The sequence below is a fragment of the Pteropus alecto genome, unplaced genomic scaffold, assembly GCF_000325575.1.
Source record: "Pteropus alecto unplaced genomic scaffold, ASM32557v1 scaffold110, whole genome shotgun sequence".
NCBI classification, from domain to species: domain Eukaryota; kingdom Metazoa; phylum Chordata; class Mammalia; order Chiroptera; family Pteropodidae; genus Pteropus; species Pteropus alecto.
In genome coordinates, this window is record NW_006431920.1 from 12,464,864 (window position 1) to 12,484,739 (window position 19,876).

A 19,876-nucleotide genomic window follows, 5' to 3' on the forward strand; every position below is an offset into this window, starting at 1 on the left:
AGTTCTAAGAGGTACATACATGAAAGAGAAGTGCTTAATCCCCCATGGCAGGCATTTTAAAGCCAAAGGCTCACCACTCTGAGCTGGAGGCTTCTCAGTATAGCTCTCAGTCTGAAAAATGAGAGGTCCCAGACGCCTAATAATTCAACATCTTATGCTATCACTCTGCTTTCGCCAAAAATAGGACAAGAAAAAATAGGTTTCAGACACAGCAGGAAGGATTAGTGTAGTAAAAAGAACTTTCTGCTAGGGATATAAGATAAAGAAAGAAAATGCCTTGAGAGGAAATTAAAGTTCCTGGGGAGGAACTCCCCAACAAACTGAAATACATTCCTCCCTAAATTTGTATACCTCCTCTCTAAATACACATAAGCAAATTACATTTTATATATGTGCGTGTATCCTATAGATCTTAAAGAGTTAAAAATAAGCATTATTTGTGTTTAAAATGATCCCCAAGTTGGCATTCCTCTCTACCCTAAAAATGTCTACTGTAAGATATAGTTCTCTAGGGCTGTTCAAGAAAAAACACTATTGATCTGGTCATTATTTGGGTAAAGTCCTTTATGTAGACTGTGTGTTCTCAAAAATTCCTCTAATTCCTCAATAATTTGAGCCTAAGAACAGTGAACAAACAATCTACAACTGAGCTAAATTCCTATATTTCACTGTCTTTCATCCCTTTATCACCAGAACTCAGAATAGTTCCTCAGACGTAGAGAGTAATCGGTGAATATTTGTTGAGGTCAGTCATCTGACAGATTCCAACTCAGCGCAGAGAAGACTCCTGGGAAGCAAGTGCTCTATAAAGGGGCCCCACTCACTGCATTATGAGAGCACAGGATTTGTCTACAAACACTGTTCTTAGGGTCTTACAAAAATTGCAGGGAGATACTGGAGTTCCTTAAGTTATGAATTATTGTATCCAGCTGATCTTTGCTGAATGGGCTGCTGAGGTCAGTAAACACTTCAATATGCCTCTTGTTAAACTTCTTTCCTCTGAAAAAGAGAGTTATCACATTAAGAAATCATTCTCCTGAATTATTTCCTACAAATTCAAACACACTTGTTCACTAAACAGAAGGAGGCTAAGGAATAGATTTCGAGACAGTTAACAAATGTGATTACCTCCTAAGAGTTCACATTTTATTGATGCTCAGTTAAGTTCCTACCAAACACACAATCACCCAGTTATAACTCATACTTTTAGAGAAAATAACTCATCTTAGAGAAAATTTCAGATCATTATGGATATATTATATCCTGGATTTCCTAACTCTAATGTTGGTTAGAGATATCATTATCATTAAAAAGGATCCCTTTCTAGGGGATGTAAACAGGCGAATGGAAACAAGAAACCCTCCCAGTGCACTACGACTTCAGCCTAGCGAGAGTGTACTTTCCACACATGCTGGTCTGATTCTATTCACAGGGCTAGCGGTAGGATTTTGCAAAGTATGTATAGAGATTAAGAAATAATAATACGAATTTAGGGCTGAAATTTTAGTGCAAAGGTTATTCCTAATGGTCAAGGAATGTGCTCATGTGTGTATTCACAGACACATTTTAAAGGCCAGTAAATAAGTAAGTAATGAATCAAGAAGCTGGCCAGAGTGCCTATGCATCTAATTTCAGTAATACATGGACCATGGTACTAGGTATTTTTTTAATTTCTGGTAATTAGCTTAAGTCAAATAGGAAGGGACCTGAACAAGCCAAACATGTATTTCTCCCAGAGAAATTCTGAAGTATATCCCTTCCTCTTTTTAAATTTTTAAAAAAGAGTGGCTGAACTGAACCATAGAATTCTATCAAGTTTCTATAGCCACACAAAAATGCTGCTTGATTAACAATGAATCACACAGTGCACTGAATACATCAACCCATACTATTTTTGAAGAAAGACTCATTTCCAACTTTGTTCAGTTGAGACACTTACACAGTTTCTTGTTGAATCACATCCATGCACACGATGAGTGCATCCAGGACTCAGCTAGTTAAGGGCAGAAGATATCACCAAACATTCCCTTTATCCCAAGAACATGCAACTTTTTTTCTGAAAAAGTCCACAGTGCTGGTAATTGTGGATATTGTGCTCAGTGTGTGATTAGTTTATTTCACTAACATATATATATATATGCATGTATGCTATATCTCAAAGTGTACATCCTGAAACATATAACCAGGAAAAGTAAAATAAACCAAAAGGTAATCTAACATATGTCATTCATTTAAACAAAAGTTATAATGCCATTTTACAGTAACTAAAACCTATTTTTGTGATCATGGTACATTCTTAAATATGAAGTGAGCCATAATATGGCATTTGTAAGTTACTCTTAGTGATCAGGGATGGCACTACTAACTATTTAGAAAAATAAGTGGAACCCCTTAAAATGAGGGCACCTGTGGAAGAAAGTGAAAATCTCACAGTTTGGATATCGGTCTGATTTTTGGCACAAAAATATCCTCCATCCAAGAAAGCATGGACAGTGCTAATGCTATACTCTTCTAGAAATATCTTCTCTATGTCCAAACATTTCTAACCATCACCACCACCAAACGCCTTGCATACTGTTGATACACACATATCTCTTCTCCAACCCCCGGTATCTTCCCCTTCCAATGCCTCCCAGACTCTCAATATCACTAGTGCAAAGAAGAGGCAAGATTCAAGAAGGTCTGAAATCCAGGCACACAATCCAACCTGATTAAATTCTTAACATATCACCTGCATGACCAAAGAGTCAAAAATGGCCATATCGTCAGAGCTGGGACTTGGAGAACCTCACCCAAATTTCCCAGACAAAAGGAAATTTCTTAAGAGTATTCTCAGGATGAAAGAGGATACAGTCAGCTTGCTGAGAACCTGTTTGGATTTTGCTTTCAATGTCTTCCAGCAAGTCAAAATCTGGTAGCATCAGGTGTCTGTGCACTGTGATGTTTTGATACTGATCCTTACAAGCGAGGGCATTCTCAGTGCCATCTGTGCCAAAAAGGACTAATGCAATTTCATCCTTGCTCTCTGCAAACACCTAGAAAAGAATGTTAGAAGGTTGAAAACCATATAGTACCAGCTGGAAGCCATTAGATACCTAACCTTCAGGGAGTGAGACAACAGGTCTCTGGAGCTACTGTCAACAACAGAAGGTTAGGCTAGATAGCTCATGGGACAATGACAATTCCTAGGTTCTAAGCAAATGTTTGTATTGACTATAGGTCCTATCCTTCATTTCAGCACAATTTAGGATAAGGGAATGGGAGGGTGGTAACTATTCTTGAAGAATTCTAGCCAAATCAGACTCTAATTCTCAATGAAAACTAAGTATGGGTAATTTCAAAAAGTTTTAGTCTGTCTTTCTGGAACGATTACCAAGGTTTAAATTTTCCAGAGATTAAAAAAAGAATTGCCAGTTTATATCCTATGGCACAACAATTTCACTTACAGGTACATATACCATAGAGAAATTCTTGCCCATGTACACAGAGAGACAATGAAAAAGAAAGTGCACCTCAGCACTGTTTATAGAAGGGCAAAACTGGGGTGGAGGTTGCGGGGAGCTATCCATCAACAGGAGAACACAAAAAAGCACTGCAGAATATTTCTACAATGGAATATTACCATCAAGTAAAAAATGAATAAATTTGTGCAATGTTTATCAACAGGAATAAATCTCAAAAACATAAGGTTGAGAAAAAATAAGCTGCAAAATTACATTTATCATATGATAATATTACATACACCTTTGAGAGCATCATACAATGCTAAATATCATATATGTTCAAAAATATAAAATAAACATGGTAATAACTATGCAAATTGTGAGGAAAGGAGGGAAAAGTGGGGAAACAGGAAGACTAGCAAGGGATACGCAAGGGGCTTCACGTTTATAATTTTTTTTTAAGAAAAAAAGAAATCAAAGATGGCAAAATTTTATAATTATATATCACTAGATGATGGGAAAATAGCTTTCCATTAGATAATTCTCTGCATTTGCCTCTTTTATGAAACATTTCATAATCAAACTATATAGTATCTGACACAACAGGCAGTGTTGTTCCCACCTACTTATTAAGCTTTTTACATCAATGGGGAGAATGCCGCATGGGAGAGGATGGAATTCTGTCATTCCTCATTTTTGTTTGGTCTGTTAAATTCCCCAGTCTCTTAACAACTCCAGCTACAATCCCTAGTTGTACACGGAGAAGTTCAAACATGTCCAGCATACCAGTGGGGCAGGCCAGCTGGAATCCTAGCATACCAGTGGGGCAGGCCAGCTGGAATCCTATCTGTCTCCTAAATAAGAATCCATCTTAAGGCAAGGTCATCTCGCTCAACGACAAAACCTCAGTCAGAAGAGGGAAGGAAATTTTGAGTGCCGCATGAGACTGGCACCAGGTTTAGTCTCCCAATTTTCAGGATTCACTCAGACTCCCATGGAAGGGTCAGAGCCGAAAAGAAAAACTGAAAGCACCGTTTCACTCTCAAAAAAAAAAAAAAAAATTCTATACCACACTGGAGCACAGCAGCACTACTTGAATACAACCAACACAAATAATGTAACCAAGAATGGGATAAGAGGCGTTCTCTTCTTTAATACATTAGGGACTCCAGGTCATCAGAATTTGTTAAAATCTGGGATGACAGATGGGAGGTAGTAGTGCCCAGTGGGAAGGGCAACACCCAGAAGAAACAGCAGAGGTGTCCAGGAGTTGACGCAGTACCCAGGGAATGAAGCAGAACTTCATGGACTTAGCAGTCATACCAGGTAGAAGGGGCAGAAAACAAGAGAAGAGTCTAATTCATCCCCTCTCCCCTCTGAATGTGAGCTGGCCTTAGTGACTTGCTTGACTAATAGAAAGCATCAGAAATGACTTTCTGGGATTTCTAAAGCTACGTTATAAAAAGCCAAATGGCAGGTCTCTTAGAATACCCACTCCTGGGACATTCCTTCTTACAACCAGCTACTGCACTGTGAGACTCTCATGCTACATGGAGAAACCACATGCAAGGGTTCTGATGGACAGCCCCAACTGAGTGCATAGCCACCACAAGGCATAACTAGCAGCCATGGGAATGAGCTGTCTTGGATATCTGGCCCAGTATGGCTTTTGGATGACTGAGCCCTAGTGACCATCTGAGTGAACATGCACAAGAGGCCTCGAGAAAAATCACATAACTGAGCCACCCCGTCATCCCACAGAACAGTGAGAAATGCTTTTTTAAAAAATGTCTTCTAAGACATTAAGTTTTGGGATAGGATATTACCAACAAAAGGTAACTGGAATAGGCACAATGCAGTTCAAAGACTTGTTCAAGATCACAAGATTAGCAAATGACTTGGCAGAGCAAGTGTTCAAACCAAGGCCATCTGGCCCTAAAGATTATACTTTTAAACATGACTTACAATGCCTCGTGTTTCTGGTAAAAACTGTAAAATTCAGTGGAGCGGCCAAAAACAAAAGAGAAAAAAAAATATCAGGCTCTAATGGTCGTTGGACATGCATGGAAATGTATGTAAGAAAACTCCTCAGCTTCCTCAAAACACTGAGGCTGGACACTGTTAGTAGGCTGATATCTTGCATTATTAAGTGGAGGCAACAAGCAGTTAGAACGAGTTACAAGCTCACCTGTCGCTGCACAAACATGGTTATCACCTTCTTTGTTAGTTCAAATGGGGATTCTTCACCAGGAAAGGAGTTGTTCATGGTAAAGCCCACATCCATACACAGCACAACAGCTGCCTGGAAACAAAGTACCAAAGAGTATTTAAGAAATGTTCATGATAGAAATTTAAAAAAAAAAGAAAGAGATATGTCCTTTGCTTATTTCACCTTAAGAACCTGCACTGATATTTAAGGGATGCACGATAAAGGGAGGGAAAGTAAGACTCATAAATTTTCACTATGGAGAAAGTTTAATTAGCCCTAATATTTTCTAAAAGCTAGAAAGTGTCTGCCAAGACAGGAGCATGCTCCAGGTAGTCGCTGCTCTTTTGGTCTGATCTGAAAACAACCTGCAAGCTAGAGCTAACTACAGCCCAGTTGAGCCCAAAATACATCACATAACTGCAGTTGATCTGCAGACCCACAAGCATGAGAATAGATGCTTTCATTGTAAGCCAGTGATTTGGGATGTAGTTTGTTATAAAGTGTTTTGTGGCAATAGGTGACTACTACAATCTATATATGCTAAAATGATATACCCCAAACAATTTGAATCAGTTTATAAACTGAGAATCTAAAATGAAGACTAAGACACTAAAGCCATTCCAGTAGGGGACAAAGGCATAAAAACAAGTAATACCAGTGCAATGTTCCATGACAAAGGTATGCAGTGGGCACTAAGAGCACACAGGAAAGGCATCTACCCAAGACCAGTGGAAGGGATAGAAGAAGGAAAAGGAAGCAGAAAAGGCTGTCAGGATATGAAACTTGGGAGTCTTAAAGAACAAGTAGGAGTCATGTGAGCAAGGGGAATTATAGATTGAGGGAACCACATAAAGACACCTAGTCATTAGAGAGCAATTAATTATATAAGGACTAAGAAAATAGGGGAAACATAAACTAAAAGGATACATGTGAAAGTCTGTGTTTGGCATCCAATATTTAACTGAGTATGAGCTCGAAGAGTCCTGAACAAATAGTGACTAATAATTTCAAGTGGATTATGAGTCACCAGTATGACACGGCTACAGCACTACATTCCCCACACCTATCTCATTCTAGCCTCCAAAATATTTTAGGCTGTATCAACAGTTTATTGAATTCAAATAAGGAAAAGATCATTCTTATGGTGAAAAAAAGACTAGACTAGCAATCTGGCGACTTGAAATCCAGTCCCATCTTTATTACCAATTAGCTCTGAGTCCTTGGGAATGTCACTTAGCCTTTCTGCTATTTCATAGAAAGCAGCAGTCAGAGGCCTAAGGTCTTTGAATCAGATATCCAAAAAATGGCATCGAAGGGTTTTATAATATAGAACTTGTACAGAAGATAAACAGTCTATGTAACATTTCAAGTTCCTTTCTGGCAGGAGTAAGAAAAACAAGAAAGAGAAACTGGGCAGTATAGCAACTCGGTTTTTATACACCAAAGCAATAAAGGTTGTTAGAATTTTGTTGCAAGTCTACCTGCCATAAACAGTTGCTCCACCAGAGCTGAGAGGTACAAGGGAGTTGAATGGCTACATATGTTCATAACCGTTTTAAATCAACATTTCCCAAGGGGGTATTGAAGGGGCTAGAGATCAGTTGCTCAAACTCCTATCTTGTTTATCTGTATATCAGATACCTAGTTAAGGAACTTGCCTTTGGATGGATGGAAGGACAACTCCCTGGAACACACCTCCCTCTAGTGACCTTTCTAGACAACTACCACTCTCCATTTATATTGAAGAAATTTTAAAAATTCATTGTAATATGTTATTAATCTGGGACACCAAGGGTCATAGATTCCTAGGAACGCAGAAATTCTCCAGGTCTCCAGAACCAGTCTGGGTTCAAATCTGAGTTTCACCATTTATGGACTGGATGCCCTGGGCTAAGCACATTTTTTATGCCTCGGTTTTCTCACCTATAAACTGAAGATAATAGTTTTCACTTAATGGGCTCCTTGTGAAGATTAAATGATATAGGAATAAAGCGTTTAGATCAGTGCCTCACACAGAGTATACTTTCAATAATGCGAAATATTAGATTATGGAAATAATATGAAGTTTTCTTTACATTTCAAGTTATTTTTTATTCACAGTCCCTCTTTGAAGTTTCACAATTCTGTGGGATAGGTGTTTACCACGGCTAACTTTCATTCTCGTATAATTTTTTAAAACGCTCGCTTAGAAGCAATGGAAGGAGGTGGGGCTAGGGGGTGGGCTGGGATCGAAGGGTAGAGAGGGGAGGCCGATTTAGGAGAGAGGTGGGATGAGGAAGGCCTGGAGAGGAAGTGAGAGGATTGGAGGGCTGAGAAGACGAAAGGGGTGGGGAGCTCAAAAGGCGAGGCTCAAATTAAGGTGTGAGGGCTGCAAATCCCCAGCTTTTTTCACAGCGCATCCCTGGGTCTCGGCCCTACTGATCCAGCCCGTGGCCCACCATGATCTTTTTTTCCTCACTTTTTGGCACCGCCGTGATCCCATGATTCCTGTTCTGAACCACCCTCTCCATCCCCAGCGCGGGCAAGGTGCAAGCTCATGGCTCTACCTTATTCCCCGACCGCGCCATGTTGCCGGTCCGTAAGCGGCCTGGTCGCCTCTTCCGGGCGGGAACCTGGCGCGCCGCAACTCAGTTCCGGAGGACTTGGAGCGGGAGCTTGAGAGGAAGATCGGCTTCTCGGGGAACCTGAATGGGGCGGGGAAACCGTGCGCCGACTCTCTGAGCATGCGCAGATTTCCTGCGCGAATGCCTGGTGCGGAGGTGGTAGTGGTCTTTGTGCTGCCCAAGTCTCTAGAGCTAGATAAATGCAAATCACTCCTCCAAAAGATCCACTTCCGTTTTTTTCTCATTGAATATAACACCTAGAGCATTTTGTGTCAGAGCTCTGGCGTTAGATATTCTTGAATATGAGTATGAATCCAGTAAGTCAGTTAACTTGTCTGTCTTCTAAAAAGGGTGATAATGAAAGACTTCATAGATGTGATGACTTTGGAACCAACTCCTGAAGGAAGAGTATTTTACAGGCAATCAAAAGTAGGAAGGACATTCTTTTGCCAAGGAAATGGAATCTGCAGAGGCTTCGAGCCATGAAATAGCATTTGCTAAGGCTCTCCCAATAGTTTGGGGTGTCGCTAGTGTTAAGAGTGGAAAATTTTCAAGTTAAGAGTGGAAAATTTTCAAGCCAACTAGCTAAGTCAGCTACAGGGAAGAAATATCTTTAGATACCAGAAGTTGTCCTACTTGCTTGGGTGTAGGTTAGGAAGCGTATAAGATATGAAGATGGCCAATGTCTGCTTCTGTAACCCACTTACATGTTAATTAAGGGTGTGATTCTGGGCAAAGATATGCTAACAGCCAACTTCTGCTTCTGTAATCTGCTTCCTTGTTCAGAAGACCACCAGGATATGGTCTTAAGCTTTATAAGCTGCCTCCTCTGAAAGCTCAGGGCTGATCTCTAGCCCTGCGTGGTAGAGAGTCGCCGGCTGGCTAATAAAGGCTCATAATTAATCTCAATTGGCTCTGTGGGTCTCAGAATCGTTCGCGCCATAACATTACCACCCCCTTTCAATGAAAACCGTACAGCCTGCAGTCTCTGCCCCTTTGAGGGAGGCATGACTAAGCCGAACCTTGCAGAGAAACAACTATTTTCTATACCAAATGGCCCACAAGCTGACGGGTGAATGGACAAAGTCTCCAACAACTTACAAAGTATCTCCAAACCTCTGCCCAGACTGGGAAATCAAATCCAACCAAATTCTCTCTTTCTTAAAATTGAACCTGGGAAAAGCTGACACAAAGCCGAAAAGATGTGGAGAGGCCATGAAGAGGCAGGGGTCTTGAGGGAGACAAAGTTAAAAATGCGCTAAAGCCAGAAGAGACAGACATTTTCAGACTGCTCTTGAAGGCCAGAAGTTCTTCAAGCTTTTGATTTAAACTCGAGTTATTTTAAAACAAATATTATGTTTAAAAATTTTTATATGACGCATAAATAGAATTACTGGTAACTCACCAGGGTGAAAGAAATTTGCATGCTTTATGTCCATATTTTATCTTCTATGTAGTTTCTCCTTTTTTTTTCTCTTCCTCTCTTTTTTCTCTCCCTCTCCTTTTCCTTTTCCCTCTGGCTTTCTCACACACACACACACACCCTCCAGTACAGGTTTGCTTCCTGGAAGAAATAAAAGATTCTAGTACTTGTGTTTGTTTGCATCTTAGCCATCCCTAGAGTAGATGATCTTTAGAATCATCCACTTTCAGGCAGCTAGACAGTCGTGGTGTTAAGAATCAATATAGACTTTAAGCACTGCTTCCGCTGGCAAAAGGCCTCCATCAAAAAGAGGCAAATATTATTAATATGACAGTGTATGTGGCTACTCCCTTCTTCCTCCACAGCAGAAGGATTCTGGCTTTGTTGGTTTCATTTCTCCCTGTCAGTTCAGGATCTGTTTGGATTTGTATGATACAGAATCGGATGGAAAGAAGGAAAATAAGAGATTGATGGGCTATGGCTAGTAGAAGAAAATGGGCATTTGGGGATAGAGAGAGATGTGTGGGAGCCACAGTCCCATATGAAGGAAATGGATGGGATGAGAAAAGGAGAATGACAATGTTATTTGGGTGCCCCACCCCATGAGCCATGCCTCACAGTTTAGTTACATTTTTCTTCCTCTAATCTAGGCTTTTACATACCTCTATTAGAGCTCTTTTGAAATGATTTTACTTTACAAGCTTATTTTTTCCACTATGTTACAACCCCGACTAGGGTGAGTGCCGTGTCAACTTCATCCAGATGTACCTTGGACCTCACCCTCCCCCATTCTGCTATGGCCCCCTTACTCTTGTCCTAATTTTGACTATTTTTAGCCTTGGCCATTGATTTACCTAATTCCAGAAAAATGTGATAAAAGTGGTTGCAACTTCCTAAGGCTTAAGTAAATGTGTGACTATGGAAACAGTTCACCTAAATGGAATCTCCACAAATTAGTGGCACATAGAAGGAGTCGATACATAAGGATTAAGATCATTATATGTAGATGAGACAGCCACCATCGTCACCCTTTTCTTGCAAAGTGTAGCATTCAAAGCAGTTTGGGAAAAATTCAAAGACAAAATGAGCAAATATTGATTAGAATTTATTTTTATTTGCTTGTTTTCATTTCAATGTTTATATTTCTGCAAAAGCACCAGAAAGCACCAAGGTTATCTTCAAAAATGCTGGGCAGAGGTTTTTTTTTTTTTTTTTTTTTTTTAGCACCTGGCGGGTTATTTGAATTTCTTGTGAAGATGGAGTTCAGCACCATATATGAGGCAGATGTCCCTGGCCTTCAATGGGAGAGCATACCCACCGGTGTGGTTTGATTCACCAACTTCTTCCTGACATAAGAATAAGAAATGAGATATTCTTGTAAGGACCAAAACCTCCCAAATCTGCTTTACCTGTTAAGATTCCTATTTTTTTTTTTTAATTAGGAAAAAAAAAATTATTCATTCTAGGAAAAAAATTATGCTAATGTTATATAGTACTATTATATAGTTGTACTTATTATATAATTGTACTCAACTGTTTACTTTCCCTTTCTAAAAAACCCTGAAACCACATGACACTATAGATATTTAATTGCAAAGTGTATGAGTTACTAATATCTATGTATAGCATATACATAGTATATATAGCTAGTATCCACATATAAAATCTCTGTGTAAGATTCAGGCCTAAATAAATAAATAAATAAATAAATAAATAAATAAATAATATATCCACCGTTTGAGATCTGAATATATTTAAATAATTACTGGAATTCTTACTTGCCTATCAAAATAGCCATTCTTTCCTTTTTTCTTAAATTAGCATAACCCCAACATTTAACCTGGTATATAACTGTGTAGTCAAAAGACTACATTTCCCAGCCTCTTTTGCTTGTGAGGTCATGTGACTAAAAGTTGGCCAATGAGATATAAGAAGTGTTGAGACTTCTGGGAAGTCTCCTTGAACAGAGAGAATGTGCTCTTCTGTGCCCTCCTCTATTCTGCCGGAAACATGGATGTGGCTGCTGCAGATGTAGACAGCACTGGGGTGTTAAAGATAAGGGCGATGAGGATCACATCTCACTAATGGTAGGAGAATAAAAGAAGCCTGCATCCCAATGGTCTGCCTGATGGTCTGCCTCCAGACTTCTTCTATATAAGAAAGAAATAAACTTCTATTTTGGGATATTAATTATATGCAGTTAAATAAAACCCTAAGTGACACACACAAATCTTTACATTCTGCTATACTGTACTTCCTAAATGTTTAACTCCATCCCTATCTATTATTTTATTGGTGGACTTGGTTCCCCCCAGAGCGTCCTTATTCTCCGTCACATTTAGTCATATACTCCCTTGGGTTCCAGGCTCCAGTAGCACCTTCGAGCTCCTAAACTGACAAACAACTGAGGTTCCTATCCCAGATAGCCATTTTAGGGCAGGAAATGAAGAAGAGTTTGTCTATTGTATAGGCTACTTTCCCATAAATTGCTTTTCTGTTCCCTGCCCTCCTGGAACCAACAAGATGGTAGGGCAGATCAGCGTGGGCTAGAATATTCTAGGACTGTGAGGGGGAGGGAATAATCAAAAGAAAGAATCTTCTGGAATTGAGTGCTATCCAGGCTACTGGGACCAGAGAAGAAAGTAAGGTGTTGGGAGTTTAGACAGTAGAAGTTTCTACTTCCAGGATGGGATCCTTGTTGGAGAGATTGCCTGAGATATTGTCAGATTCAAGCAATTCCACAATGCTGTAAGGAGAACAGTCCTCCAGACCTAGCTTGCTGCAGAGCCAACCACAGAAACCTTTTTCCATGTCCTGGGCAGCTTGCCACCATGCTCCCCAGGACCATGAGAGCTGAACCACAGCAGCATAGAGGCCCAGGGAAGAGGCCATGGCCATGATGAGCACTGGATAGAAGAGAATGAGGCAGGGGCAACATGAGATCTTGTGCCAGAAGGTCCTTTCCTCATTATACACAAGGAAGATGTTGTACCAGGTGATAGTGCCATAGTAGAAAGAGACAACAAAAGAGAGGACAAAAACCACGGGCAGGCAGATCAGCGTCCAGAGGACCACATGGGGTCCGCGGTCTGCTGCCATCTGGCAGGCCTTTCTGCCTTCAGGTGTTGTTTCCTTCAATAATTCTTTAGGCTTGGTCAATTCCTGTAGCTCCTTTTCTGTCAACGTGACATGGATGTCCACCATCTGACCCTTTTTCTTCCCTCGTGTGATGGTCCCAGTCAGTGTGACATAGCGGCTATCCAAAGGCATGTTCCACATACCTGCAGAGCATAAAGAAGGTGAAGATCAGAAGATCACTCATTTCATCACAGTGCTGTCTCCTGAGGCTGGAGCTGACAATAAGAGTGTCTACTTTTACAGTATCTGAAACGGTAGTAGAGTCAGTGATTCGCTGATGGGCTGAATGTGTCTCCCTCAGGAGGGTGACCACTGGCATTACTATTCCCATAGTGAACCCTCAGTCTACACTGATAAAATGGTGAAGCAGGTTAAAGCTGTTTTTCATGTTCTCTCCACTTTTCTGGGTCTCAATCTTATCAGGGTCTCTGTGATATGAAGGGTGTGAAGAACTGTACTACAGACACCACTTTACAGTGATCTTATTTCTAGTTTACGAGTGCTGTAAAATGTTGCTTATGAGTATCAACTACTGTGTATGAAGTTTGTACTATATGTGTATTATACAGATGGGCAGCCCGGCCCCCTTCCTTTCTTTTTCCTATCCCTACGATTCCCTGAGAGCGGGCCTCCTCACATGCCTGTGGATGTCCCAGCCCTTGTATCCTAGCTTTGTGCACACACGCGTGTGCACGCACACACCACCACCATCACCACCACCACTAACCACCAAAAAGCCATCCTTTGGCCACCCTGCAGATACTAACACAGGGAAGTCTGGGGCCCTTGGCATGTGAAATGTAGTCTAGAAGTGGAGGGAGTGGGGAGAGTACAGGCTTTATGTTGGCATATCCTCTATGCCCTGGTGGACTCCTTGCCCCATGGCTGAAAGAGGAATAGAACAGAGCCACCTATAGAGCAGCACCCAGGATAGTGGCAGGGACTCTGACTACTCAGAAAGGCTTTACTGTTCCCCCAGAATCTATGGGTTTCACAGTCTCCCTCATCTCAGTAAATGACACCACCATCTATCCTCTTTGTTGTTCAGTCACTCTTGACTTTTCTCTTTCCTCACTCCCTACCTCCAATCCATCGTCAAGTTCCAGACTGCAGTCTAAATCCAGCCTCTCTTCTCTAGCTATCTCTCCTGCTGTCACCCTCATCCAAGCTTCTACATTAGCGCTATTGTGGCTGCATCGAGACAACGGCCTCTCATCAGCTTTGACTCTTTCCTGTCCAAATCCACTCTTTTAGAAAGGCCAGAGTGACTATTTAAAGATATAAATGAGATGTCTCTCCTTTGCTTAAAAGTCTTCCATTGCCTTCCCTTTGCACTGATCACAAATCCCAAACTCTTTACTATGACAGGCAAGGCCCAACATGACCTGCCTACCTTTCTGATCTCCTCTCATCATCCCTGATTCTTTCCACTCCCAAACAGAAATAACTCCATTCCAGAAACGGGCAATGATGCTCCCACCTTAGGGTCTTTGCCTTTGCTGCTCTCCTTCATCTAAAAGCTCTGTCCAACATCTTCTCATGGCTGGCTCCTTCATATCAATTGGATCAGCTCAAATGTCACTTCTTCAGAGAAGCTTTGCACACTGTGCATTCTCTCCACTAACACCCTCCACCAGTTACTCATCTTCCCATCATTGTGGTTTATTGTCTTGGGAACTCGAATCACTACCTGAAGTTATCTTTTATCTGCTGACTTGTTCACTGTCTGTCTTCTCCTGACCAGAAGGTCAACTACACGAGAACAAGGATGTTGCTTGCTCACTGTGGGCATATGTCTCAGAGGTCAATCCATCTACATAAATAGATCTATCTCATCCATCTCTTGCTGCACAGTGATGCTTATCATGAACACTCCACAGCTTCATTAGCAGCAACAAACATTCTTATGCATGCCTCCTTATGCACATGCACATAAGTTTTATAGAGTAGATACCAAGAATTTCCAGGACACAGGGGTATACATCCACTTCCTCACATTGATGTTTTATTTTACCCAGTTTTTGGCCATCCTAAATGTAAAAGAAGCCTATAACTCACTGTTGTTATAATTTGCATTTTCCTGATCTTATGAAAGTCAACTATTATTGTTTCTTTATCTTACATGTATTAAATGACTAGCACTGAATTCTTGTATTACTAATTTTTATGTATAAATAGGTCTCTTCCATTACACTAGGAGTTCCAAAAGAGTGGAGATCTTCATATCAGCCAGAAGAGAACATAATAAATGCTCAGTAAATTCTGTCAATTCGTTGAATGAAGACTGCAACGTTGTGAGAAGAAATTTATCAACAAGAAGAAATAGGTCAGTGAGCAAATGTCTGTCTGATGGCTTTAAGCAAGTGACCCCAGAGAGGCTTACCATCATCAGCAGGATAGTCTAGGAAATCGTCTCCTTCTTCCTCTTTGGGCTGTTCTCCACCCTCTGATTCCCCAAGCTCATCATCCACTTTCTCACTCTCTGACCGATAGATGATGATAGATTCTGGACGGGAATCCTTCTTCCTCTTTTTCCTACGACCCATTGTGGATTCCCCATCTAGGGCCAGGGCAGCAGCCACAGCCTTCCTCAGAGAGCCCTGGTGGGGGCTTGGGAGCTGGCCCTGGCCTTCCACTGGTGCTGGCTCTTCCATCCTAGTCTTCACATCTAGTTATTTTTTGTGAAGAATCTGATTTGCTTGAGCAAATTTATAATCCACACATCACAGAGCTCCTTCCTGGATGAGGCTATGCAAAGATGTCTCAACGATGAGTTCAACTTGAAAGATAGGAAAACAAAGGCATTAACAAGGAGGGAATAGGGTGATACGGAAAGGGGTTAGGGAAATGATCCTCCACTTGGCAGAAACCTTCTCCTCCCTTTATTTCTCATAACACTTTATTTTGGAGTGCCGTGGAAATACTTTATGAGAATGTGTTGTTGTGAATAAAATTTTAATGTGTATTGCAATAATATTTTTGTCATATACACGAACATATAATACTACACAAACTCCATTGCTCTAGCTGGGGCATAAGCCAAGTATAAGGAAATTGGGCGAGGAAGGCTTACAGACAAATGGGGGTTAAGAACCAGTTTTACTCCTACCATAGATGAAGATCCACATTGCTGACCAGTAATCCAGGCTTCTGACCATCGAGTCATGCATTACAACTGTGCTCGAATGGATAGATGCAACTTTCAATGAGCCACCCAAAGATGGCGTAACTTTGCCCAACACGTCTACCCTAGTATTCTATAAAGGACACCTGTCTCCTGGCTTCAAGTTGGTCAAGATCCCAGAAAGTTCCTGAGATCTGTCCTATCACATGCTGGGAGACCAGTGGAGAAGATGCATACTTTTCACTCTTAATACTCCTTTTCTTCTTTTTGTTCTCCAAGCAAGGAGAGGTGAGTAGAGAGGAGAGGATTATAACATTTTAAAAATTAGAAATTCTTCTACACTTCCTCATCTTCAGTGGGAAGATCTGCACATGTAGCAGATACTTAATGGGTATTTGTTGACCTGATAGGACAGAGAAAGGAAAATGCCTAGTCAAAAATAAGATAGGAACACCTGTTAAGAGAGGGAGGCTTAATTATTTTCCCATTTTTGTACACTTTATTATGCTGTTAGTATTTTGTCTGAGAAACAGGTTCTGAACAATTCTCTTTCCTTTTAGGTTCCATAAGAGAGGGTAAAAAGAATTTCCTCAGTCTCCGAGAATTTAATCTTTAGAATTAAGTGAAGAGACAGACTTTGCTCTTTTCTCTGGAAGTCAGGCTTCACCCTGACTTTCACCCTCCACCTCCATCCCCAGTCCAGTGATCGTCAATGTATGTGATGCTGCCCAACGTAACCTCAATAAGCCATTATGATTCTCCATTTTTACCACTCTGGTCTAAAAGACCATCATCTCTTATCTATGGTCCTAAAAAATGCTCCTTATCCTCTGGCTTCTACTCTTGGTCTTACAATCAATTCCACTCAGCAGTTAGAAAGATATCTTGAAAACATTAATAAAATCATGCCATTTTCTGCTTAAAACACTCCAGGAACTTCCCACACTTATAAAATGAAATCCAAACTCAGGTGGCCTAAACACCTGCATGATCTGGCCCCTCCCCATCCTGTCATCCTATGCTGTGCCACCTTTCTCATATATACCACCTATGCTCCAATCACACTGGTGGCTTATGTATTCCTCAAAAGCACCAGGCGCTTTCCCACTTGAGGCCTTCTTAAATGCTATCTGCCTTGGCTGGTATGCTGCTCTGCTCCCACCCCTTCACATGCCCATAGCCTTTGTATCCCCCATGTCTCAGTTCAAATGTCACCTTCTCCAAGGCTTTCCTGACACCAAACCTAAAACAGGCTCCCTGTCTTACCTTTCATTATTCTTTATAACAGCCTATTCCTTGAATAAGACTTATCAACATTTGTAATTAAGTTTTATTTGTTATTTTATCTGTGTATCGTCTATCACCTTTACTGGACTATAAGTTCTACAAAGCGGTACCGTACGAGTAGGCCAACAAGTAATAAGTGTTCAATAAATGTTTTTAAGTGACTGTATTAATGATTTAGAGGGAGGAGGTGAAGTGGTAGCAATTAAGGATTAGCCTAACTTTGTCAGAGACTGAGACTGAAGAAAAGTTTAATAAAGAGAGACATTAATATGCTCCTTTATGTTTAATAAGCTCGGTTATGACACAATTGCTAGGTGCTCTTCCTATATCTATTTTCTTCTTTAATCATGGAGGCTTTTAGCTGGTTACATGACTTCCCGGGTAAAGATAACGTTTCTCAGCACCTCTTGCAGCTAAGTGTGATCATATGACTAGTCTTTGGCCAATAGGATGTGAGTAGATATGATGTGTGCAACTTCCACATCTGCACCTCTCTTTACCTTCTTGAGGGCTGAAGTGTAAACCTGATGAACCATCCTCAGCCATGCAGACAAGGGCAAACCCATAGGGATGGCAGAGGAATGAGAAAGAAGAAATAAGAGCCACTCTAACAGTCATAAACCCTCTTCCTCTGGACTGCAATATGAGGAAAAAATAAATATCAATTTTATTTTAATCCAGGGTTATTTTGGTCTCTTAAAACTGCCATATAGAAATCTTACTCAATACACTGGGATTATCCAAGGTTATTTTACGTCCCAACCCTTCTGCTGTGTTTTCAATTCATTGGCCCAGGGGCATAAGCAGATCTTGATAAGTATTTCAGAGTGAGAGCATAAATTAGCATCTTCCCTGATAATAGGTGGTTCAAGCAGTTTTGATTTTCCTTGGTGAGCCAGGAATTCTGAAACTCAGCTGTCCAGTACGAAGGATATAATACTGATGCTGGCTCAAGCCCCACCAGAAACCCACTGGAAAGTTTAATACTCTAAATGATACTGTTAAGGACTGAATATTTGTCCAAAATTCATATATTGAAATCTTAATCCCTAATGTGATGGTATTAGGTGGTGGAATCTTTAGGATTAGGTTATGAGGGTGCAGCACTCACAAATGAGATTAGTGCCCTTATTAAAAAAAAAAACCCAGAGAGCTCTCTTTCTCTGTCCTGTGAAGTCACAGCAAGAAGCCAACCATCTATGAACCTGGAAGATGTCTATTAACCAGGCTTTCACCAGACACTGGATCTGCCTGCACCTTGATCTCGGACTTCCCACCCTGCAGACCATGAGGAAAAAAAAATGTTTATGAAAGCTACCTAGTAAATGGTATTTTTGTTATAGCAGCCTAAACAGACAAAGACAGAGACTATTCTCTGCTTATAATGAGATGGCTTCCCGTGTACTAAAAGGGAGTTTCATTAAAAACAAACAAACAGAAACACACACACACACACACACACACACACACACACACACACACACACAGAGCTCTTAGGCATTCAGTAAAAACCCAGAGACTCACAACACTACAAAATGAGTATACCAGCCCAGATACAGTGCCCTTGTAGGGCTGAGTCATTAGCAGAAAGTCTAGTCACTACTCCCTGCTGACCAGTTCCTATCCAATCAGTCACTCAGTCACTAACCCCACCCCTACTCCACAGGGGTGGTTCACTGCTGGTTCACAGACCTCTCACCATCAGCCATGATTTCTGTGGAGTTTGCTCATAATTCTCTGCTCCTACATGGTCCCTGGAGCAGACGTGATCCAGTGCCTTCTCCAAACTCATCCAAATACTCAACAGAACTGTAAACTTGGTGGCTGGAGAAGCCAGGAAGCTTTGAAGCCTCTGCCCTTATGTTCATCGCAGGGACATAAGTAACATACATGGATGAAGTATGGCCGGAAAAAAGCTAATAAGAATCAATGACACTAAGCTTTAGCACCTGGACACAATAAGGAATGGCAGGGGCTATAGTAAATACAGGAGCTCAGATCTTGTCTGAAGTACAAAGTTACTGTTCTCTTCTCTTCCACCCATCAAGGGAGGGTGGAGTATCATCATTTTCAAGTTAATATACCACTACTCCAGTGACCTGCGTCTTGCTCCAGCCCCGCTATTCTTTCGGTTCTTCTCTGATTTGTGTATCTGTCACCCAAAGGGCCACATATCACCTGACTCTCCAAAAAGCATCTTGATTTATCACCATTAGATGTACTAGGTCAAGTCAAAAATAAAATACTTATCATTTTATCATTGAAAGTTACTAATAGCCCCTCTCAGGGAAATAGTCTCACTAATGTAAAAAGGAAGGGGAATTTGGCTCAGACTGATCTAAAGTGACAGGAACGATGAAGAAACAGCAACTTAAAACTCCCAGCCTCCAGTTAGTTGCTGTGAATTGGCCGTGAGCACAGTCAGACTGCAGCCTTCCCTCATAGTCCTGTGAGTAGCATTCCTCTTGTCATTGCCAATCTACCTGGTCCTGAAAGGCTCTCACACTGAGCCAGGTTCATCATCTGTCTACAGAGGAAATAGTTCCTGGCAGTGAGAGTAGCTGGTTACAAGGAGCTTGAGCATTTTCTTATTGTAAGATATGATCTTCACCATCTGATCTTCTGTTTGCTTATTGTCTTACCTCTTAT

The 19,876-nt window shown here is 41.0% G+C and overlaps 2 protein-coding genes across 7 annotated transcripts in view; both read right to left on the minus strand.

The window, feature by feature from the left end:
* Positions 1-8,356, minus strand: part of XRCC5 (X-ray repair cross complementing 5) — a 76,993-nt gene extending 68,637 nt beyond the window's left edge. Inside the window, exons 1-5 of one of the 4 annotated variants that reach the window (XR_003044707.1) lie at positions 8,199-8,355; positions 5,632-5,745; positions 2,852-3,035; positions 1,940-1,988; positions 877-999 (exon numbers count right to left, since the gene is read on the minus strand). Coding sequence is in view for 1 of the 4 variants with exons in the window: in XM_006906741.3 (XP_006906803.1) it covers positions 877-999; positions 1,940-1,988; positions 2,852-3,035; positions 5,632-5,745; positions 8,199-8,219 (491 nt within the window). In the remaining 3 variants the exon portion in view is untranslated. Of the gene's footprint in view, positions 1-876; positions 1,000-1,939; positions 1,989-2,851; positions 3,036-5,631; positions 5,746-6,307; positions 6,383-8,110 lie in introns of those variants that run through there. The other 3 variants (XR_003044706.1, XR_003044705.1, XM_006906741.3) reach the window with 3 other exon arrangements.
* A 2,674-nt stretch (positions 8,357-11,030) lies between these two features.
* Positions 11,031-19,876, minus strand: part of TMEM169 (transmembrane protein 169) — an 11,465-nt gene continuing 2,619 nt past the window's right edge. For all 3 annotated transcript variants that reach the window (XM_006906742.3, XM_025043302.1, XM_015585363.2), the window contains 2 exons: positions 15,200-15,595; positions 11,031-12,959 (listed from right to left, as the gene is read on the minus strand). In XM_006906742.3, the coding sequence (XP_006906804.1) occupies positions 12,337-12,959; positions 15,200-15,470 (894 nt within the window). In that variant the 5' untranslated portion in view covers positions 15,471-15,595 and the 3' untranslated portion in view covers positions 11,031-12,336. The remainder of the gene's footprint in view (positions 12,960-15,199; positions 15,596-19,876) is intronic.